Below are 18,641 nucleotides of genomic sequence, written 5' to 3'. Positions count from 1 at the left end.
TTACATTCCCACCAGCAGTGCAAGAGGGTTCCCTTTTCTCCACACCCTCTCCAGTTGTTGTTTGTAGATTTTCTGATGATGCCCATTCTAACTGGTGTGAGGTGATACCTCATTGTAGTTTTGATTTGCATTTCTCTAATAATTAGTGATGTTGAACAGCTTTTCATGTGCTTCTTGGCCATCTGTATGTCTTCTTTGGAGAAATGTCTATTTAGGTCTTCTGCCCATTTTTGGATTGGATTGTTTGTTTTTTTAATATTGAGCTGCATGAGCTGTTTATGTATTTTGGAGATTAATCCTTTGTCTGTTGATTTGTTTGCAAATATTTTCTCCCAATCTGAGGGTTGTCTTTTCATCTTGTTTATAGTTTCCTTTGCTGTGCAAAAGCTTTTAAGTTTCATTAGGTCCCATTTGTTTATTTTTGTTTTTATTTCCATTGCTGTAGGAGGTGGGTCAAAAAAGATCTTGCTGTGATTTATGTCAGAGTGTTCTTCCTATGTTTTCCTTTAAGAGTTTTATAGTGTCTGGTCTTACATTTATGTCTTTAATCCATTTTGAGTTTATTTTTGTGTATGGTGTTAGGGAGTGTTCTAATTTCATTCTTCTACATGTAGCTGTCCAGTTTTCCTAGTACCACTTATTGAAGAGACTGTCTTTTCTCCATTGTATATCCTTGCCTCCTTTGTCATAGATTAGTTGACCATAAGTGTGTGGTTTTAGCTCTGGGCTTTCTGTCCTGTTCCATTGATCTATATTTCTGTTTTTGTGCACTACCATATTGTCTTGATTACTGTAGCTTTGCCAATGTTCATTGCAGCACTATTTACAATAGCCAGGTCATGGAAACAACCTAAATGCCTATTGACAGACAAATGGATAAAGAAGATGTGGTACATATATACAGTGGAATATTACTCAGCCATTAAAAGGAACGAAATTGGGTCATTTGTAGAGATGTGGATGGACTTAGAGAATGTCATACAGAGTGAAGTAAGTCAGAAGGAGATAAACAAATATAGTAGATTAATGCATATATGTGGAATCTAGAAAAATGATACAGGTGGAACCAGTTTGCAAGGCCGAAACAGAGACACAGATGTAGAGAACAAACGTATGGACACCAAGGGTGGAAAGCAAGGGGGGCAGGTGGTGGTGGGATGAACTGGGAGATTGGGATTGACATATATACACTAATATCTATAAAACAGATAACTAATAAGAACCTGCTATATAATAAATAAATTAATTAAATTAAATTTAAAAAAACATTGCAATAGCATTGAAATATTTCAGATGACACATGCTGATGGCTTAGATTGGGGTAGGATGATGGAAGAGGAAAGAAGTGGTTAAATAGCTGTTGAAGAAGAGCCATCATGATTTGCTGGTGGGCTGGGCAAAAGGGAAGAGTTCAGAGGTCACTGACTTGAGCAGCTGGGTGAAGAGTGGTATAATTTAGTGAGAAGAGGACAACAGGGAAGAGTAGGCTTATGGGGAACATTTCTCAAAGGCTCTCATTTTTTTCTTATTTCTTATCTCATTTACTTTTTAAAGAAAGTGTGTAAAGCCTTGGCCGGCCTCTTTGTCCTGATATTTTTCTGTTTCTTAAGTGGTTTATTAACTTATTCTGTTATTTATAAGAAAATAACTCTGACCTGAAGAATAAATCATTTCTCATCTCAACTTTTTCTAGGACCTAGGCTTTTAATTCGAAGGTTATCATTGATGATATCTATTTTATTATCTCCCATATCCAATCAATGATGGTATTCTACAGCTATACTTTGGTTTTTTTCCTATTCTTTTTCATTATAGTTTATTACAAGATATTGAATGTAGTTCCCTGTGCTATACAGTAAATCCTTGTTGTTTATTTTATATATGGTAGTATGCATCTGTTAATCCCATGTTGCCAATTTATCCCACTCCCCTTCCCCTTTGGTAACCATAAGTTTGTTTTCTACATCTCTTTTGCAAATAAGTTCATTTGTATTATTTTTTAGATTTCACATATAAGTGATATCATATAATATTTGCCTTTCTCTAACTTCACTTAGTATAATAATCTCTAGACCCATCCATGTTGCTGCAAATGGCATTATTTCATTATTTTTTTATGGCTGAGTAATAGTCCATTGTGTATATATACCACACCTTCTTTATCCATTCATCTGTCAGTGAACACTTGGTTGTTTCCATGTCTTGGCTATTGTGAACAGTGCTGCTATGAACATTGGGGTGCATGTATCTTTTCAAATTAGAACTTTTGTCTTTTCCGGATATATGCCTGGGAGTGGGATTGCTGGATCATATGGTAACTCTATTTTTAGTTTTTAAGGAACCTCCATACTATTTTCCACAGTGGCTGCTCTATGGATACACTTTGTTTGGAATATTTCTTGTTTGTCTCCTTTCTGCTACATTCTCACTTTGGCACTTCCACGTGGTTCTCTATAACAGCTTCTGTACTGGCTTCCTAAATATTTGATATATGCAATTAGGGGGTCAAAAGTACCCTTGCATCTCCTCTTTACCTTTACACTTCCTACTGATCCTTAAAGATTCCATCACATCTCGTACAAGACATTCAATCTCCCCTCCAGCACACAATGATTTTCCCACTGTCTGAATCACTATTCCATGTGATTTTCTGATTTATAATTTTACTAAAACTATGCTTCTTAGTGACTGATACTGAACTGCTTCAGGTATGTATTTCCTGTTCTTCCAAGCAGCTTCTATAGGAGAGGAAAATATTGGGTTTTTTTTTATTGATTTGGTGTATTACTTAGCATCTAGTACACAACAGAACATAAAGAAGAGTTCTAATAAATGCCTGATACACTGGATTGATGTATCTTTTCTGGAAATCAGAACTTGTTGAGCCTGTTGACTCAATGGCATCTTGTCTAATAAATTAGAATCTTGAATTTAATTTCAAAAACTACTCTAATTTTTTGGCTTATTAATCAAACCTCATTATTATACTATAAAAATTTAGTTCAAATGTTAGAACATAGAGCTGGTGGCCTCATTCATTTATTAGCAGGAGTTCAGGATCACTTTTGTAGTCTCCAAAAGAAGATGATTCCTTCTGGTCCAATGAACTAGTGGGTGCTAATCTCAGATTGGCTATTGTCTCCATGCTAGGAAAAGACATGTGAGTTAGGAAGGGAGAAGGGCAATAGATTTCTACAATGAAAATGAGCTTGGACTTTTAGGGCAGGCAGGTTTAAATACTTCTAATTATGCAATTAACTAAGTGTATAATTTTGGGTAAAGTATTCTCTGTGAGTCTCAGTTTCTTTTTCTATAATATGAGAATAACAATGCCTGGTTAATAGAGTAGTTATAAGGATTAAGTAAATTAATGTGGATAAAGAACTTAGCCCGGTTTCTGGCTCCAAGTCAGCTTCACGACGTGGTAGTTATCATAGTTATTGTATTGTATTGTAAGAATCCTGATTCTTTCAGTCAAAAGTAAAAGTAAAAGCCACCCTTCTTCATCGCTTGGGAGATTGCATCAGGCCCTCCCTCCACCTCTCCTGTTTCTATATTTCAACCTCATTTAGTTCTGCTGAAGAGGTTTCCACATTCTGTAGGGTGCACATGAACCCAGAGCTGCTGGCTCTTCCCAGCTTTACCACCAGAGAGGACATTTCTCTTTCCCCTTAGTTTCAATTCAAAAGTCCAGGTGACTACAGTTGATATCACTGTACTGTGTAATTTGCTAAGAGAGTAGAACTTAAGTGTTCTCACCCAACAAAAGAAAGGGGTGAATATGTGAGGTGACAGATGTATTAATTCGTTCAATGGGGGAAATCCTTTCACAATGGGTACGTATATCAAACCATCATATTCTACGCTTTAAATATCTTACAATTTTAGTTTTTGATTATACCTCATAAAGCTGGAAAAGGGGAAGGATTTTGACCAACGAAGACAGGTTGGATCCCTTGCTCACCCTTTGGTAAAAGGCTTGTGAGACTGAAATTCGCAGATCTCACTAGGACCACTTAGTGTGGTGGGTGAGGAGAGCTGTTCTCAGAAGAGATGTGGTGGATTTCCTGGAACAAAGGAGAAAGGAGGTCAGGTAGACAAACAGTTGACACCTATGACAGCTATATATATTCACTGGAAAAGCTAGGCAGCAGGGAACGACTGAACAAAAACTTTAGTAAATGTGAGTTAAAAAAACAAAAGTGAACAAAACCCTTATTACATACTGTGATGAAAGCACAATGCTTGGAACTTAGCACCCTCAGGGAATGCATACTTTGTCCCTGCAACAACAGAGAGATGGGGAAGGGAAGCTCGAAATATCATCACTTTTCAAATGAAGATATGAAACTCAAAAGAGTTATGTGACCTCTCAAGGTCACACACACGCTACTAAGTGGAACCTCTAAGATTCACCCTGTATCTGCTTGACCACAAAGGTATGAGCCTTAATGCATGATGATTAATTGTCTGAAAATGGTATTAGAGGTCTTCAGAAAATTTGAGAAAAGATCCCTTCTGAAATACCTTTATTATTCAAACTGTTTCCCAATTGAGGAAGACGATTTCCATTTTAGGAAACCATATGTAGACGGCATATACTAAACTCTGGAACTTTTACTCTTTTATTTATTTATTTATTTATTTATTTATTTATTTTTTTTATTAGTTTCTGCTTTATAACAAAGTGAATCAGTCATACATATACATCTGTTCCCACATCCCTTCCCTCATGCATCTCCCTCCCTCCCACCCTCCCCATCCCACCCCTCCAGGCGGTCACAAAGCACCGAGCTGATCTCCCTGTGCTCTGCGGCTGCTTCCCACTATCTATCTACCTTACGTTTGGTAGTGTATATATGTCCATGCCTCTCTTTCGCTTTGTCACAGCTTACCCTTCCCCCTCCCCATATCCTCAAGTCCATTCTCAAGTAAGTCTGTGTCTTTATTCCCGTTTTACCCCTAGGTTCTTCATGACATTTTTTTTTAAAATTCCATATATATGTGTTAGCATACGGTATTTGTCTTTCTCTTTCTGACTTACTTCACTCTGTATGACAGACTCTAGGTCTATCCACCTCATTACAAATAGCTCAGTTTCGTTTCTTTTTATGGCTGAGTAATATTCCATTGTATATATGTGCCACATCTTCTTTATCCATTCATCCGATGATGGACACTTAGGTTGTTTCCAGCTCCGGGCTATTGTGAATAGAGCTGCAATGAACATTTTGGTACATGTCTCTTTTTGAATTATGGTTTTCTCAGGGTATATGCCTAGTAGTGGGATTGCTGGGTCATATGGTAGTTCTATTTGTAGTTTTTTAAGGAACCTCCATACTGTTCTCCATAGTGGCTGTACCAATTCACATTCCCACCAGCAGTGCAAGAGTGTTCCCTTTTCTCCACACCCTCTCCAGCATTTATTGTTTCTAGATTTCTTGATGATAGCCATTCTGACTGGTGTGAGATGATATCTCATTGTAGTTTTGATTTGCATTTCTCTAATGATTAATGATGTTGAGCATTCTTTCATGTGTTTGTTGGCAGTCTGTATATCTTCTTTGGAGAAATGCCTATTTAAGCCTTCTGCCCATCTTTGGATTGAGTTGTTTGTTTTTTTGCTATTGAGCTGCATGAGCTGTTTATAAATTTTGGAGATTAATCCTTTGTCAGTTGCTTCATTTGCAAATATTTTCTCCCATTCTGAGGGTTGTCTTTTCGTCTTGTTTATGGTTTCCTTTGCTGTGCAAAAGCTTTGAAGTTTCATTAGGTCCCATTTGTTTATCTTTGTTTTTAGTTCCATTTCTCTAGGAGGTGGGTCCAAAAGGATCTTGCTGTGATTTATGTCATAGAGTGTTCTACCTATGTTTTCGTCTAAGAGTTTGATAGTTTCTGGCCTTACATTTAGGTCTTTAATCCATTTTGAGCTTATTTTTGTGTATGGTGTTAGGGAATGATCTAATCTCATACTTTTACATGTCCCTGTCCAGTTTTCCCAGCACCACTTATTGAAGAGGCTGTCCTTTCTCCACTGTACATTCCTGCCTCCTTTATCAAAGATAAGTTGGCCATATGTGCGTGGGTTTATCTCTGGGCTTTCTATCCTGATCCACTGATATATCTTTCTGTTTTTATGCCAGTACCACACTGTCTTAATTACTGTAGCTTTGTAGTATAGTCTGAAGTCAGGGAGCCTGATTCCTCCAGCTCCGTTTTTCATTCTCAAGATTGCTTTGGTATTCGGGGTCTTTTGTTTTTCCAAACAAATTTTGAAATTTTTTGTTCCAGTTCTGTGAAAAATGCCAGTGGTAGTTTGATAGGGATTGCATTGAATCTGTAGATTGCTTTGGGTAGTAGAGTCATTTTCACAATATTGATTCTTCCAATCCAGGAGCATGGTATATCTCTCCATCTATTTGTATCATCTTTAATTTCTTTCATCAGTGTCTTATAATTTTCTGCATACAGGTCTTTTGTCTCCTTAGGTAGGTTTATTCCTAGATATTTTATTCTTTTTGTTGCAGTGGTAAATGGGAGTGTTTCCTTGATTTCACTTTCAGATTTTTCATCATTAGTATATAGGAATGCCAGAGATTTCTGTGCATCAATTTTGTATCCTGCAACTTTACCAAATTCATTGATTAGCTCTAGTAGTTTTCTGGTAGCATCTTTAGGATTCTCTATGTATAGTATCATGTCATCTGCAAACAGTGACAGCTTTACTTCTTCTTTTCCGATTTGGATTCCTGTTATTTCCTTTTCTTCTCTGATTGCTGTGGCTAAAACTTCCAAAACTATGTTGAATAAGAGTGGTGAGAGTGGGCAGCCTTGTCTTGTTCCTGATCTTAGTGGAAATGGTTTCAGTTTTTCACCATTGAGGACGATGCTGGCTGTGGGTTTGTCATATATGGCCTTTATGATGTTGAGGAAAGTTCCCTCTATGCCTACTTTCTGCAGGGGTTTTATCATAAATGGGTGTTGAATTTTGTCGAAAGCTTTCTCTGCATCTATTGAGATGATCATTTGGTTTTTCTCCTTCAACTTGTTAATATGGTATATCACATTGATTGATTTGCGTATATTGAAGAATCCTTGCATTCCTGGAATAAACCCCACTGGATCATGGTGTATGATCCTTTTAATGTGCTGTTGGATTCTGTTTGCTAGTATTTTGTTGAGGATTTTTGCATCTATGTTCATCAGTGATATTGGCCTGTAGTTTTCTTTCTTTGTGACATCCTTGCCTGGTTTTGGTATCAAGGTGATGGTGGCCTCGTAGAATGAGTTTGGGAGTTGGAACTTTTACTCTTTCTTGTTCCTTTGTCTGGTACTTCATGGCCACAGAATATCTTTGTTATCCCTGTATTGTATACATATCAGCCAGAAGATGAGCTCCATTGGCATTAATTTTTTTGCAAAGACCTTTTTTCTCTCTCTTGACTTGATATTTCTACTTCACTCTCCCTGGTGGGAATTGTTGTTTGCAGTGGATTTCCTCTTCTCCCTGGAGTTTAGTAGGTCATCTGTGTTGTACTGCCAGTGTACCTGATTCCATCTTTATGCTGTTACAGAATTATAGTGGAGAACACAGTGGATTGGCGACCCCAAGACAAGATTGTCCTTAGTTCCTCTTCATATGAGCCTCACGAAGCAGAGGTCCTCACTGTGAAAGAAGTCAGGGGCCACCATGTTAGCATCCGTGAACGGCTCAGACACCGGCACATCGGTAAGGCTTTAGTTTGTTAGTTAAGGGAAGCGAATGAGCCAGGAAAAACGTGTTCAGCAACCTGGCCTGGGACCTTGGATCTGATTGGTGTTCAGAGGGGATGGATAATATTTTACTGCTGCCCTAGGCTCATCCTTAGAAGGCTTTATCTCCATCCCTTCATTAATTTTACTGCCTAATTAAAAAAAACTTTGATGTGAGGGAATTTTTAAACTTTTTATTTATAATGGCAAGCCTAGAAGCAAGCAGAAGGGTTAAGAACCTTGTTCAAGGTCACCGGGCATTTTCATGGCTAAGCCCGAATAAATCTCATGGGAGATGAGTTTCCAGTTCATTTCCTGGCATACTGAATCACACAGCCACTTAGAATATGGTAGTTATTGTAAATAATGACTCCTTTTTCCATACTTAGGAATGTGTCCTTCCTGACATGAAGTTCATTTTATCAATTGACTACTACTATTGCCCCAAAATATAAATAAATAAATAAAAGCCAAATACCTTTTTCTTGAAAAAAAAAGTACTGAATATTTTAATACAGTATACACACTTATAATATATTGCATATAAATAATAAACATATTTCCCACTTCAGCCTAATAAATAAATTTAACCCAGGAACTATAGCTAATAAGTAAAAACATAGACATAAAGGGATTAGGGGATATCTTTGTTGTCTCTGATATGTGAGAGGGAAATACATGCTTTCAGCAGGACTGTATCTAAAGCTATTTCTAAATCATGGTTTTAAGGATGATTTTGTTTCTAAAGAGCGGCGGGGAAAAGAGACATCGTTAGCAATTCTTGCCTATAATACGCAACGTACAATGCAAAGCGGGGTGGGCAGTGGAACAAGCCAGCAAGACTGGGGAGGCTCCTTCTGGGAGTGATGAGTTCCAGACCTGCCAGGAGAGGGCGCTGCCGCTGCTGCTTCAGTCCTATCACTGCCTCAGTGGGTCTGCGATTCCTCACTCAAAGAGGTTCAGGAACAATGCACAACCAAAGGCGGGAATCTCACGCTGAGGAATTGAAGGAAGGAGGCTGGGGACCCCACTAATTGGACCGGTCTGCCCTGACATCCCTGTCCCGGTACCCATAGTGATTGAGGAGAAATGAATTCTTGCTCAAACACGCTCACTCTGATCCCAATGAGAGACCAGCGAACGGGCTTTTCATTTCTCAGCTGACGTTTGTGGAGGACGCCCGAGGAAAAGCAGACCTTAATGTTGGGAGGACTTCCGCGGGGAAAGGAGTGTTTTCATTTGTCAGGTTCGCTGGGTCCCCAGCTGGCGATCTCCGAAATAGGTTTTAAAAAATTTTTCCTTTCCCAACTCCCGTTGCCCCAGGAAGTGTCCACGTCATGGAGGATGGCCGACACATTCGTTTGGCTTCAGAGGTTGGACTTCTGACCCGAAACATACAAATCCAGGGTGATACATCATGCGGGGGGAGACTGCTTGTGGGGTCCTTCAGGAAGTCCAGCGTGGAGGAATTTTCAGGTAACTGAAATTTTAAGTTACTAAGCACTACCAATTGGAGGCTGTGCATCTGGGACACTCAGAAATTCCAACGGTGGGAATTTGCATTTATAAAACAAAATATTTGAAATAGATGCTTCTTTGTGCTCTGAGAAGCTATGAATTTTCAGTCCTAATCTGTGCTTAGTTATCAGTGTGATGTTAAAATAATATACTAGCTATCAGCACACAGGCACATTTTTGCCTCAAAAAAAAAATATCTTCAGCAGATGTGAAATTTCCTCTGCTTTGAAATTATAGATGATTTAATGACCAATTGAATTTTATCTCTTTCCTGAATTTCTATTACTCTTTCCCAGTAGCATGCGCTATTTGATGGCAGGCCTCATCTCATGCTATAAATTAATAGTGTAAATTTAAATAAGAATGATTTCCATATTCTAGACTGCTTTAGGGATCAGTTAAATTTCTCTCATTTCTTTCAAGCTTTAGCTCTTCTGGAATGCTGCAAAGTTATTTGATTAGTACCTTTTTCTTAAATGTAGTTTCCTTAAAATTGATTCCCAAGTTGTCTCCTAGTCAAATAAAGCTCCATCTTAGAAAGTCACTGCTTACATGAATATAATAAAGGCTCTGAGAAAGCCTAGAGCAAAGGAGCTAACGGTTTCCCAAATATATTGAGCATGGAACACTTTTTGTGGGTATATCTGCTTTACCAGTATGGTAAAGAGCAATGTTTGGACCTTAAAACAAAAGTTCGAGGGCTTCCCTGGTGGCGCAGTGGTTGAGGGTCCGCCTGCCGATGCAGGGGACGCGGGTTCGTGCCCCGGTTCGGGAAGGTCCCACATGCCGCGGAGCGGCTGGGCCCGTGCGCCATGGCCGCTGAGCCTGCGCGTCCGGAGCCTTTGCTCCGCAACGGAAGAGGCCACAACAGTGAGCGGCCCGCGTACCGCAAAAAAAAAAAAAAAGTTCGGGATTTCTGATTCATAGAACAAGTTCTCTCTCCATAAGCTCCAGCTCCGTCAGTTCTCAACAGAAGTGATTTTGCCCTTCCTTCCTGGCCAAAGGACATTTGACAATATCTGGAGCCATTTTTGCTTGTCACAGCTTTGGTGGAGCTTCTGGCATATAGGGGGTAGTTGCTCAACATTCTATAAGGCACAGGACAGCCTCTCACAAGAAAGGATTATCTGGTCCAAAATGTCAGTCGTGTTGAGGTGGAGGAACCCTGCTCTGGAAGGCTAGACAAAGGCTGAATCCCGGTTGTGGTTGTGTAAAACCAAAACTACCCTGCAGTTTATGAAGACAGAGAATTAGGGAGGGAGTGCAAGACAGGGCCCCCGTCCACGGTAACTGCAGTCCAGGCTGGAACCTGATCACCAGAGCAAGACAGAAGGCCGATTCTTACAGCTGAGCACCAAAGCCAGAGCCCAACCACCAGCAAAGCTGGCTCGGTCCTGAGCCTCTGACTTGCTGGTCAGGGCTCTTAAATCATCCCCGGGGAAGGGAAAGAGAATCTGTATTCGATGCTTCTTATGGACTAGGAACCACGATGGTTTTCATGCCTACTTTGTTTCATTTAATCTTAATATCTCTGTGAGAAAGACATTTTATCCTCATTTTTTTTTTTTTTTTTTTTTTTTTTTTGCGGTACGCGGGCCTCCCACTGTTGTGGCCTCTCCCGTTGCGGAGCACAGGCTCCGGATGCGCAGGCTCAGCGGCCATGGCTCACGGGCCCAGCCGCTCCGCGGCATGTGGGATCTTCCCAGACCGGGGCACGAACCCGAGTCCCCTGCATCGGCAGGCGGACTCTCAACCACTGCGCCACCAGGGAAGCCCTATCCTCATTTTTATAGATGAGGAAACTGAGTCTATAATAAAATAGCCTACTAATTTATAAAACTCCATTATGAACTTCTGAACTTCTTGAGGGTAAGGTTGGGGCTTTCAGCCCTGGTTTTCTAATATGGTAACTGCTGAGTATTAGGTGCTTAATAAACGTGAGTGAATTAAATAAATGAAGAGTTAGAAAAGTCATCCAGCTCGCAAGTGGCAGAGGTAACATTCAAATTCAAGCCTGATTCTGAAGACCTTGTAACCTTTTAATTTTATAATCACTTTAGATTTATAAAAAAGTTGCAAAGGTAGTATGGAGAGTTCCTGTATACCTTTCATCCAGTTTCCTTTACTGTGAAAATCTGATAGAACTCTGATAAATTTGTCAAAACCCGTAAATTAACATTGGTGCATTAGTGTTAACTGACCTCAAGACATTATACAGATTCCACATGTTTTTCCACTAATGTCCTCTTTCTGTTCCAGAATCCAATCCAGGTCCCGACACTGTATTAAGAACCCTTGCGTTTTTCTGTAACATATTCCAGAGCCTAGATGAGGTACCATCTTCAGGTGTAGGTCAAGGGTGCCAGCTATGGGGTTGAATGGTGACAGGGCAGAAACACAGGCCAGGACTTAACAATTCCCGCTTTTAAATCAGAGACTTCTGTCATTCTCTTCCTTCTGACCAGAAATATCCAGCAAGTTGTGCTCAGAATTGTGATAAACAAAAGGAAAAATAAGAAAACAGTCGTGAACAAAATCATTGCTTAATTCTCCATCTGAATGCTCAAGACATCTTAAGTATTTACTATTGACTAGTTTTCAATCGCTGGTTAATATGCACACAAGTAAAAAGATCTTGTACAATTTAAAACTATGAATTATAACCATGCAAGTATGACGGAAAAAAAGAACACTAAGTAAAATGATAATGATGCATCGCCTTGACCAAGATTCTAGAACCACTTTCCATTCTACAAAATAAGCTTTTATGTGTGGACACATAGCATGGTGTCCTTTGTGCCAGAGTTCTCGGAGGCAGGTCCCATGGCCCTTTCAGCTAGGTGCTGCTGGCGAGGGATGCTTTAAATTACATCAAAAAGTGTTATCACCAGACAAATAGTTTTCAGATGTTTTATCATTCTGTGAATGTTTCCACACCACCTACCAGTGTCTCCTTAATCAGTGGCTTTTGAGAAATCTAGGTACATTGGAATTCTGTTTGACCATCAAGAAAGACACACACACTTCATCTCTCCTTCTCACAATAGCTTGGTTCTTCTTGGCAGCTGATTTGCAAGGGGTCAGGTTTCTCATCTGTGAAAAGGGAGTAGGGAAAGTGGAGGATTAAGGCTGGACTATCTTTGTACTTTAAATACTAAAATGACACAACTCTCTCCATTTTTAATGAGGGGAATAACTTTATAGTTTACCTTGGGCAGGACCTTTAAAAAAGAAGAAGAAGAAAGAAAAGAAGTAAGGGACAAAGCTGTGGCCTACCTAGCTAAGGACACGTGATATCTGTTGGCACAGGACTGTGGCCCAATCACTGGAATCTCAGTGCAAAGCTGTTCTGTTTATTCCATCACATCCCGCATGCTCCCCACTGAGCCTGAATGGGGGTTAACAGTACAGCCTCTGCATCCATATGCCTGGGTCCAAGTCCTCGCGTGCCACATAGCCCTTCTCTGCCTCAGTTTTCTTATCTGTAAAATGGGGATAACAGCACCTATCAAATATAGGATTTTTACAAAAATTAAGAACATATATATATATATATATATATATGACACACATACACACACACACATATACAACAGTGCCTGGTATATAATGAGTGCTATATTAGAGTTAGGTGTTATATTTATTAATTCAACTCATTTCCCCCCTATATTCATGTTATTATCTATTTTACCAAGAGTATATACACTGACAAATTAGTGCTCATTATATTTTTAAATCCATCTAGTGACTGTATTTTATACTGTTTTAACAATATCTATTTTTAAAGTACAAATAAAATTCCCAATAAGGCTAAATAATTCACTATCCTCCCTTGACATAAAAATGTAGAAAATCTTCTTATTGTGAAAAGGAAACAGGGATTATAGTGTGGCTAGAATAAAATACAGAAAAAAATTTAAGGGTCTTAAAGTCACTTAAAAATATGTTATCACCTGTATCATGTCTTCATCAAGAAGAATGTTATGTTTCTGGACATCCACTGAGCAGAAATTTTGCACTTATACTCTTCTTTAAAAATGCTTAAAATATTGTATATAGTTGGCATTTCATTCATGCAATATCTTTGTGGGGATGGCTGTGGCCCTTTCACATGGGGTCCCTAAAAGGAGACATGACTTTGAGGTGAGTGGCCAGGAACCACATTCCCTTCATTCTTAGCCAGTTCCTTGACCCAGCCCTGCAGACAGGTGCCCAAAATCTTTAAGCTAGCTGTGCCCATCCCCAAAGCCTATCTCCTTCTCCTGTCTTTCTTTCATCTCTTTCCATCCTATCACCAGACTCTTCAGAAAGCACAGGAAAATTTTCATGCAGTATTGTGATATTTTTAATGATTCAGATTTTGTTAGTGAGACTCAATGACGTAAAATATAGTGCTGGTGCTGAAAATAAACATATTTTAATGAAAAATCTGCATATCCTGATGCCATTGGATGGACCATCCTTCTGCCTTTTGTAGGGAAGAAGCAAGTACCTGATGACATGCATTTTGCTTGCAGGTATCCTTCAACTTTTCAATGTGGAAATTCAGAACTTTGGTTCGCCACTGTATTCCTCCATCGAGCTCACTGATGTGTCGGCAGGATCCTGGATAATATCTTGTACTCTGCACCAAAGCTGTGGTGGGGGCATTCGTGCAGCTGCCAGTCAGGGGATCGTTTTAAATGACAATGTAGTGTTTAACACAGCTGGCCATGGCATTGATTTGGAGGGTCAGGACTATTCTCTCTCTAATAACCTTGTGGTTCTGATGACACAGTCAGCCTGGTCTCCCGTTTGGGTGGCAGGAATCAAAGTGAATCAGGCAAAGGACATCCATCTCCATGGCAACGTTGTGGCAGGATCTGAGAGACTTGGCTTTCACATCCGAGGCTACAGGTGCTCCTCTCCTGAAGCTCTTTGGTCTGACAACGTGGCCCACTCAAGTCTTCACGGCCTTCATCTCTATAAGGAGACTGGACTTGACAACTGTACCACTATCTCTGGCTTCTTGGCTTTCAAGAACTTTGACTACGGTGCCATGCTCCACGTGGAGAATGGCATGGAAATAGAGAACCTCACTCTGGTAGACAATACTGTTGGCCTTTTGGCAGTAGTTTATGTGTCTTCTGCTCCACAGTGTTATAGTGAAAATCTACAGATTATGGTTAGGAATTCAGTCATTGTGGCCACCAGCTCCTCTTTTGACTGCATTCAGGATAGAGCTAAGCCTCGTTCTGCCAACGTGACATCACCTGATCGAGCTCCGTCCAATCCCAGAGGGGGTCGAGTTGGTATTTTGTGGCCTGTGTTCACCTCGGAGCCAAATCGGTGGCCTCAGGAGCCATGGCACAAAGTGAGGAATGGCCATTTAATTTCAGGCATCATGAAACTTCAAGGTAGGATGTTTGGGTTTCCAAGCAATGTAGTGTCATACATCTGTGCATAGAAGCTTTGACAGCATTTTGAAATTATATCAACAGAAGCATACAGTGTAGACTGGTGCTTGCTGTCCAGTTGACCATCTACCGAGCATTGATAACCACAATGGTAGCTTATAATGACAGTGAGTGATTTCTTTAAAAAGTCACTGCTCTATACTTGTTGAAGAGCTTTCACAGGGAAATATTTAATTCGATTATATGCCTAATCTCTTAGGTACGTGTTACTTTTCCTGTCATACAGAGGAGGAAATTGATACATGGAAGTTGTGCCTCAGTGAAGTTGTCAAGTAGTTGGTGGGGCAGCCAGGATTTACTTCAATTATACTACAACCTATGCAGAGAATCTTCTATCAGCTCTCTTTTGTACTATTGTACTCACTCCTCACTGGATTTTGATCAAACCTTTGATGGAAAGTATTGCTCTTAATATGTCAATGTGTTGGAATGCCCTTCTACTTTGTATCAATGTCCATGTCTTCAAGAACTAAAGATATTTTAAGTCAAGATTTATGTAAACTCCTGGAACTACCCTGGACAGTAGCTTAAACTTACTCCTGGACATACGTTAGTATAAGAATATTTAGTGGGCTTCCCTGGTGGCGCAGTGGTTGAGAGTCCACCTGCCGATGCAGGGGACACAGGTTCGTGCCCCGGTCCGGGAAGATCCCACATGCCACGGAGCGGCTGGGCCCGTGAGCCATGGCCGCTGAGCCTGCGCATCCGGAGCCTGTGCTCCGCAAGGGGAGAGGCCACAGCAGTGAGAGGCCCGTGTACCGCAAAAAAAAAAAAAAAAAAAAGAATATTTAGTTGTGTAGTCTGTATTTGTGGTTGGTAGTTTACATGATATAATGTTGTAATACCTTAAACATTTTTTTTCAGATGTGACCTTTTCTAGTTTTGTGAAGAGTTGCTATAGCGATGATATAGATGTCTGCATTCTGTCCAATGCAGAGAACACTGGAATCGTGCCTCTAATAACGGCAGAGAGGACCAGGATGCTAAAGATCAAAGATAGAAACAAGTTCTACTTTCCTCCTTTACAAACCAGGTACCAGTTTTGGTATTTATAGTAAGCCATCTTTATGAAGGGTTTGGTAATTCTCCAAATACCTGAACATGTTTTTTAAACAAGGATAAAATCATCAATGGGAATAGAAATAAGTCCTTCTAGAAAAATACGGTAGATTGATTGGTCCCAATTCTTTACCCTCCTATATTTGTGCCCTTTGAGATACGATTTTTGCAATCTCTTTCACTGAAGAGAAAGAGACTGTTTCTCTCTTCCTTGAATCTGGAATCCACCACATGATGTCCTCTGGCAGACAAAACTGTCAGAAGTGATGGATTGCAAGTTTTATTGATATTGTTTAATTGTTTTATCTTTATTAGAGATACTTCTTTGGGATGTTTTCTAAATCAATGGAAAAAATTGACCTTGATTCTTGAAGCTTCCATGGAGTATGGTGTCACTAGTTTTCAGAAGGAGGCTTGGGTGTCCTTGTGCAGGCACTGGTGGGGAAGGAGACCATGTCTGCTGTTAGGAATCCCTAGAATGAACCATATGGCTTAGATAGATATTTGCTCTCAGACCAGGCGTAACTACTGTTCTTGAACATATGATCTGAGAGTTTTATTCAAGAATCTGAAAACTAGACAAGGAATTTTTTTTTTTTTTTTTTTTTTTTTTTACTGTAAGAGGGAGTGGGAAAGTCAGAGCAGGGAAAATAGGTTATTTTTTCTTTCCTATAACTTTGGGAAAACTTCTTTAGTTGGAATAAAAGAATCAGGAAAAGCACCCTAATTAGAAAGTTTATATATTTGGCCCAACACCAATCTCTTTTTGATGCCCATCCCTGAACCGTTTTTGGAACCTAAACATTATTAGGTATACAATTTGTGTTATTCTGTCATTTTTTTCTACTGTCCAATTTTTCTTATGTTCAAGTCTTACCTATGGGATGAAATAGTTATAAAGCTAAATGATATTAGCATTTGATTCTTTGTACTATTAATACCTGACACATGGTTGGCATGCAATAAATATTTAATTTTTACAAATGGTACCTAAAAATGTTAGATGAGAGGAAATCAAATAAATTCTCTATAATTCAATGTTATAATTGCCAATAACTTGTTTATATACCCTGCTTGACTCTAAATTCTGATGCCTATGTTTATCACCATTGTATTCCCCAAAGTACAAGTAGTAGGTTTTCAATAGATATTTATTGAATGAGGACATCTTTTTTTTACATTGTTTTTATATAGCACAAGTATAATCAATATTTATAATGATAATTTTAAAATACTGCAAGGCCTCAAAGTTCCATAAAGCATTGATCACATCATGTTTAATAAATATTATTAGTTAGGGACATTTTATTGTATCTTGCATCTTAGAAAATTAGTGATTTATGTAAAGATTATATAACTTGATATCCAGAATATTTGGTTAATAAGAATTGTCTTTTTTTCTTGACCATATAACTGGGAAATAACATTTTCTATAGAGTGTTATTTCATATCTAGGTAACATGTTATTAATAATAAACTTTTATTGAATTTATTTTTAATAATGTCAGCATTACCAATATATGTTTCCTTTTGGTGGCTTATCCTGGAAATGAGAGAGTTGCTTTCTATCTATCTTCCCAGGAAAGATTTAGGAATGCTGGTCTGCTCTGAATCTGATTGTGAAAGTCCTAGAAAATATCTCTTTAAGGATCTGGATGGGAGAGCCCTGGGTCTGCCTCCACCAGTTTCTGTATTTCCTAAAATTGAAGCAGAATGGACTGGATCCTTCTTCAACACAGGTCAGTTCTATCTGAACTCGATGTCTCCAGTAGAGGGAACAAGCATGGGACAGAGCTGGTTTGGCTGTGTGGTCCAGTAGGAACAAAATATCCCAGAGAGGAACTGAGCAATAGAGTTGGAGTCTGTGCCAGTAAGCTGCTCAATTCACCTCTATCTCAGGAATGTTGGGTGCTTAAGGGATGTCACAGTATCACTGTTTTGCCCTCCATGAGATTGCCTGTTGTCCATGTCAAAGGTACAGACTTCCAACACCCACCTGTGCACAGGTGAAGAGAATGATCCTCTCACTAGGTTGGTCTCTTGGGCCTGAAGCAACACTCTCTGTGCTCAGCGTTTCGCAGTGTCTGCCTCGGAAGCAGTTCCTCTGGATACTGAATCTTTCTCTTCCACCAGAGCTAAATGCCCTCACTCTGGAAAGGGTGGTAGACTAGATGGCATGCCTTCTTTTTTGCCTTCCTTTTCTCCATCTTCTAATTGTCCCTGGGGGACTATGATCAAAATCCCTTCTTATTCTTCTTGCTTTTACAAGCCCATCCGGCTATCAACTTTTATATCTGGACCCCTGGAGAGATCATCTTCTTTCTACTTCTACAAACAACGCAACTCTGAGTTTACATTTTTGTTCAGGTGGAAACTGCTGCAAGTACACCCAAAGAACTTTCTTCTTACTTCATTGGATGACTCTTTGCAGACTTCTTTTCTAGTCTCCCTTTCTCTTTTGAAGTTTTGAATATTCCAGGACTATGTCCTCAGACCTCTTCTCTTCCTATCTTGCTCCTAAGTCCAAAGTTGAAATACCATTTACTGCTGATGAATTTATATCTCCAGCCCAGACTCCACCCTGAACTGTAGTCTGTTATAACCAACTGACTCCACTGGGAGGTATAATTCACATCTCAGACTCAATATGCCCCAAATGGGGACTCCTGGAGATGTGACCCACGGTTGTCCCAGCTAAGCCATGCAGAAGCTAAAATGTTGACACTTCAAAACCTTACTCTTCATTGGCTGAGGGATGCTCCTGGGTACACTAACTCTCCAGCCCTTTGGCTTTCCCTGAACAGGCCAATCATGCTCTTTCCCATGGCCAGGGAAAACGTTTCCTGGAAGGTTTCC

At 39.6% G+C, this 18,641-nt stretch overlaps 1 protein-coding gene across 2 annotated transcripts in view; it reads left to right on the top strand.

The window, feature by feature from the left end:
* Positions 1-18,641, top strand: part of PKHD1 (PKHD1 ciliary IPT domain containing fibrocystin/polyductin) — a gene marked incomplete at both ends in the record, with an annotated part of 432,913 nt that overhangs the window by 305,240 nt on the left and 109,032 nt on the right. For both annotated transcript variants that reach the window (XM_079712827.1, XM_079712826.1), the window contains 5 exons: positions 7,575-7,729; positions 9,076-9,228; positions 13,788-14,666; positions 15,591-15,759; positions 17,367-17,524. In XM_079712827.1, the coding sequence (XP_079568953.1) occupies positions 7,575-7,729; positions 9,076-9,228; positions 13,788-14,666; positions 15,591-15,759; positions 17,367-17,524 (1,514 nt within the window). The remainder of the gene's footprint in view (positions 1-7,574; positions 7,730-9,075; positions 9,229-13,787; positions 14,667-15,590; positions 15,760-17,366; positions 17,525-18,641) is intronic.

Source organism: Hyperoodon ampullatus (assembly GCF_949752795.1).
Source record: "Hyperoodon ampullatus genome assembly, chromosome: 10".
NCBI classification, from domain to species: domain Eukaryota; kingdom Metazoa; phylum Chordata; class Mammalia; order Artiodactyla; family Ziphiidae; genus Hyperoodon; species Hyperoodon ampullatus.
The sequence above is the reverse complement of the archived record's forward strand: the minus strand, read 5'-3'. Positions and strand labels throughout refer to the sequence as shown.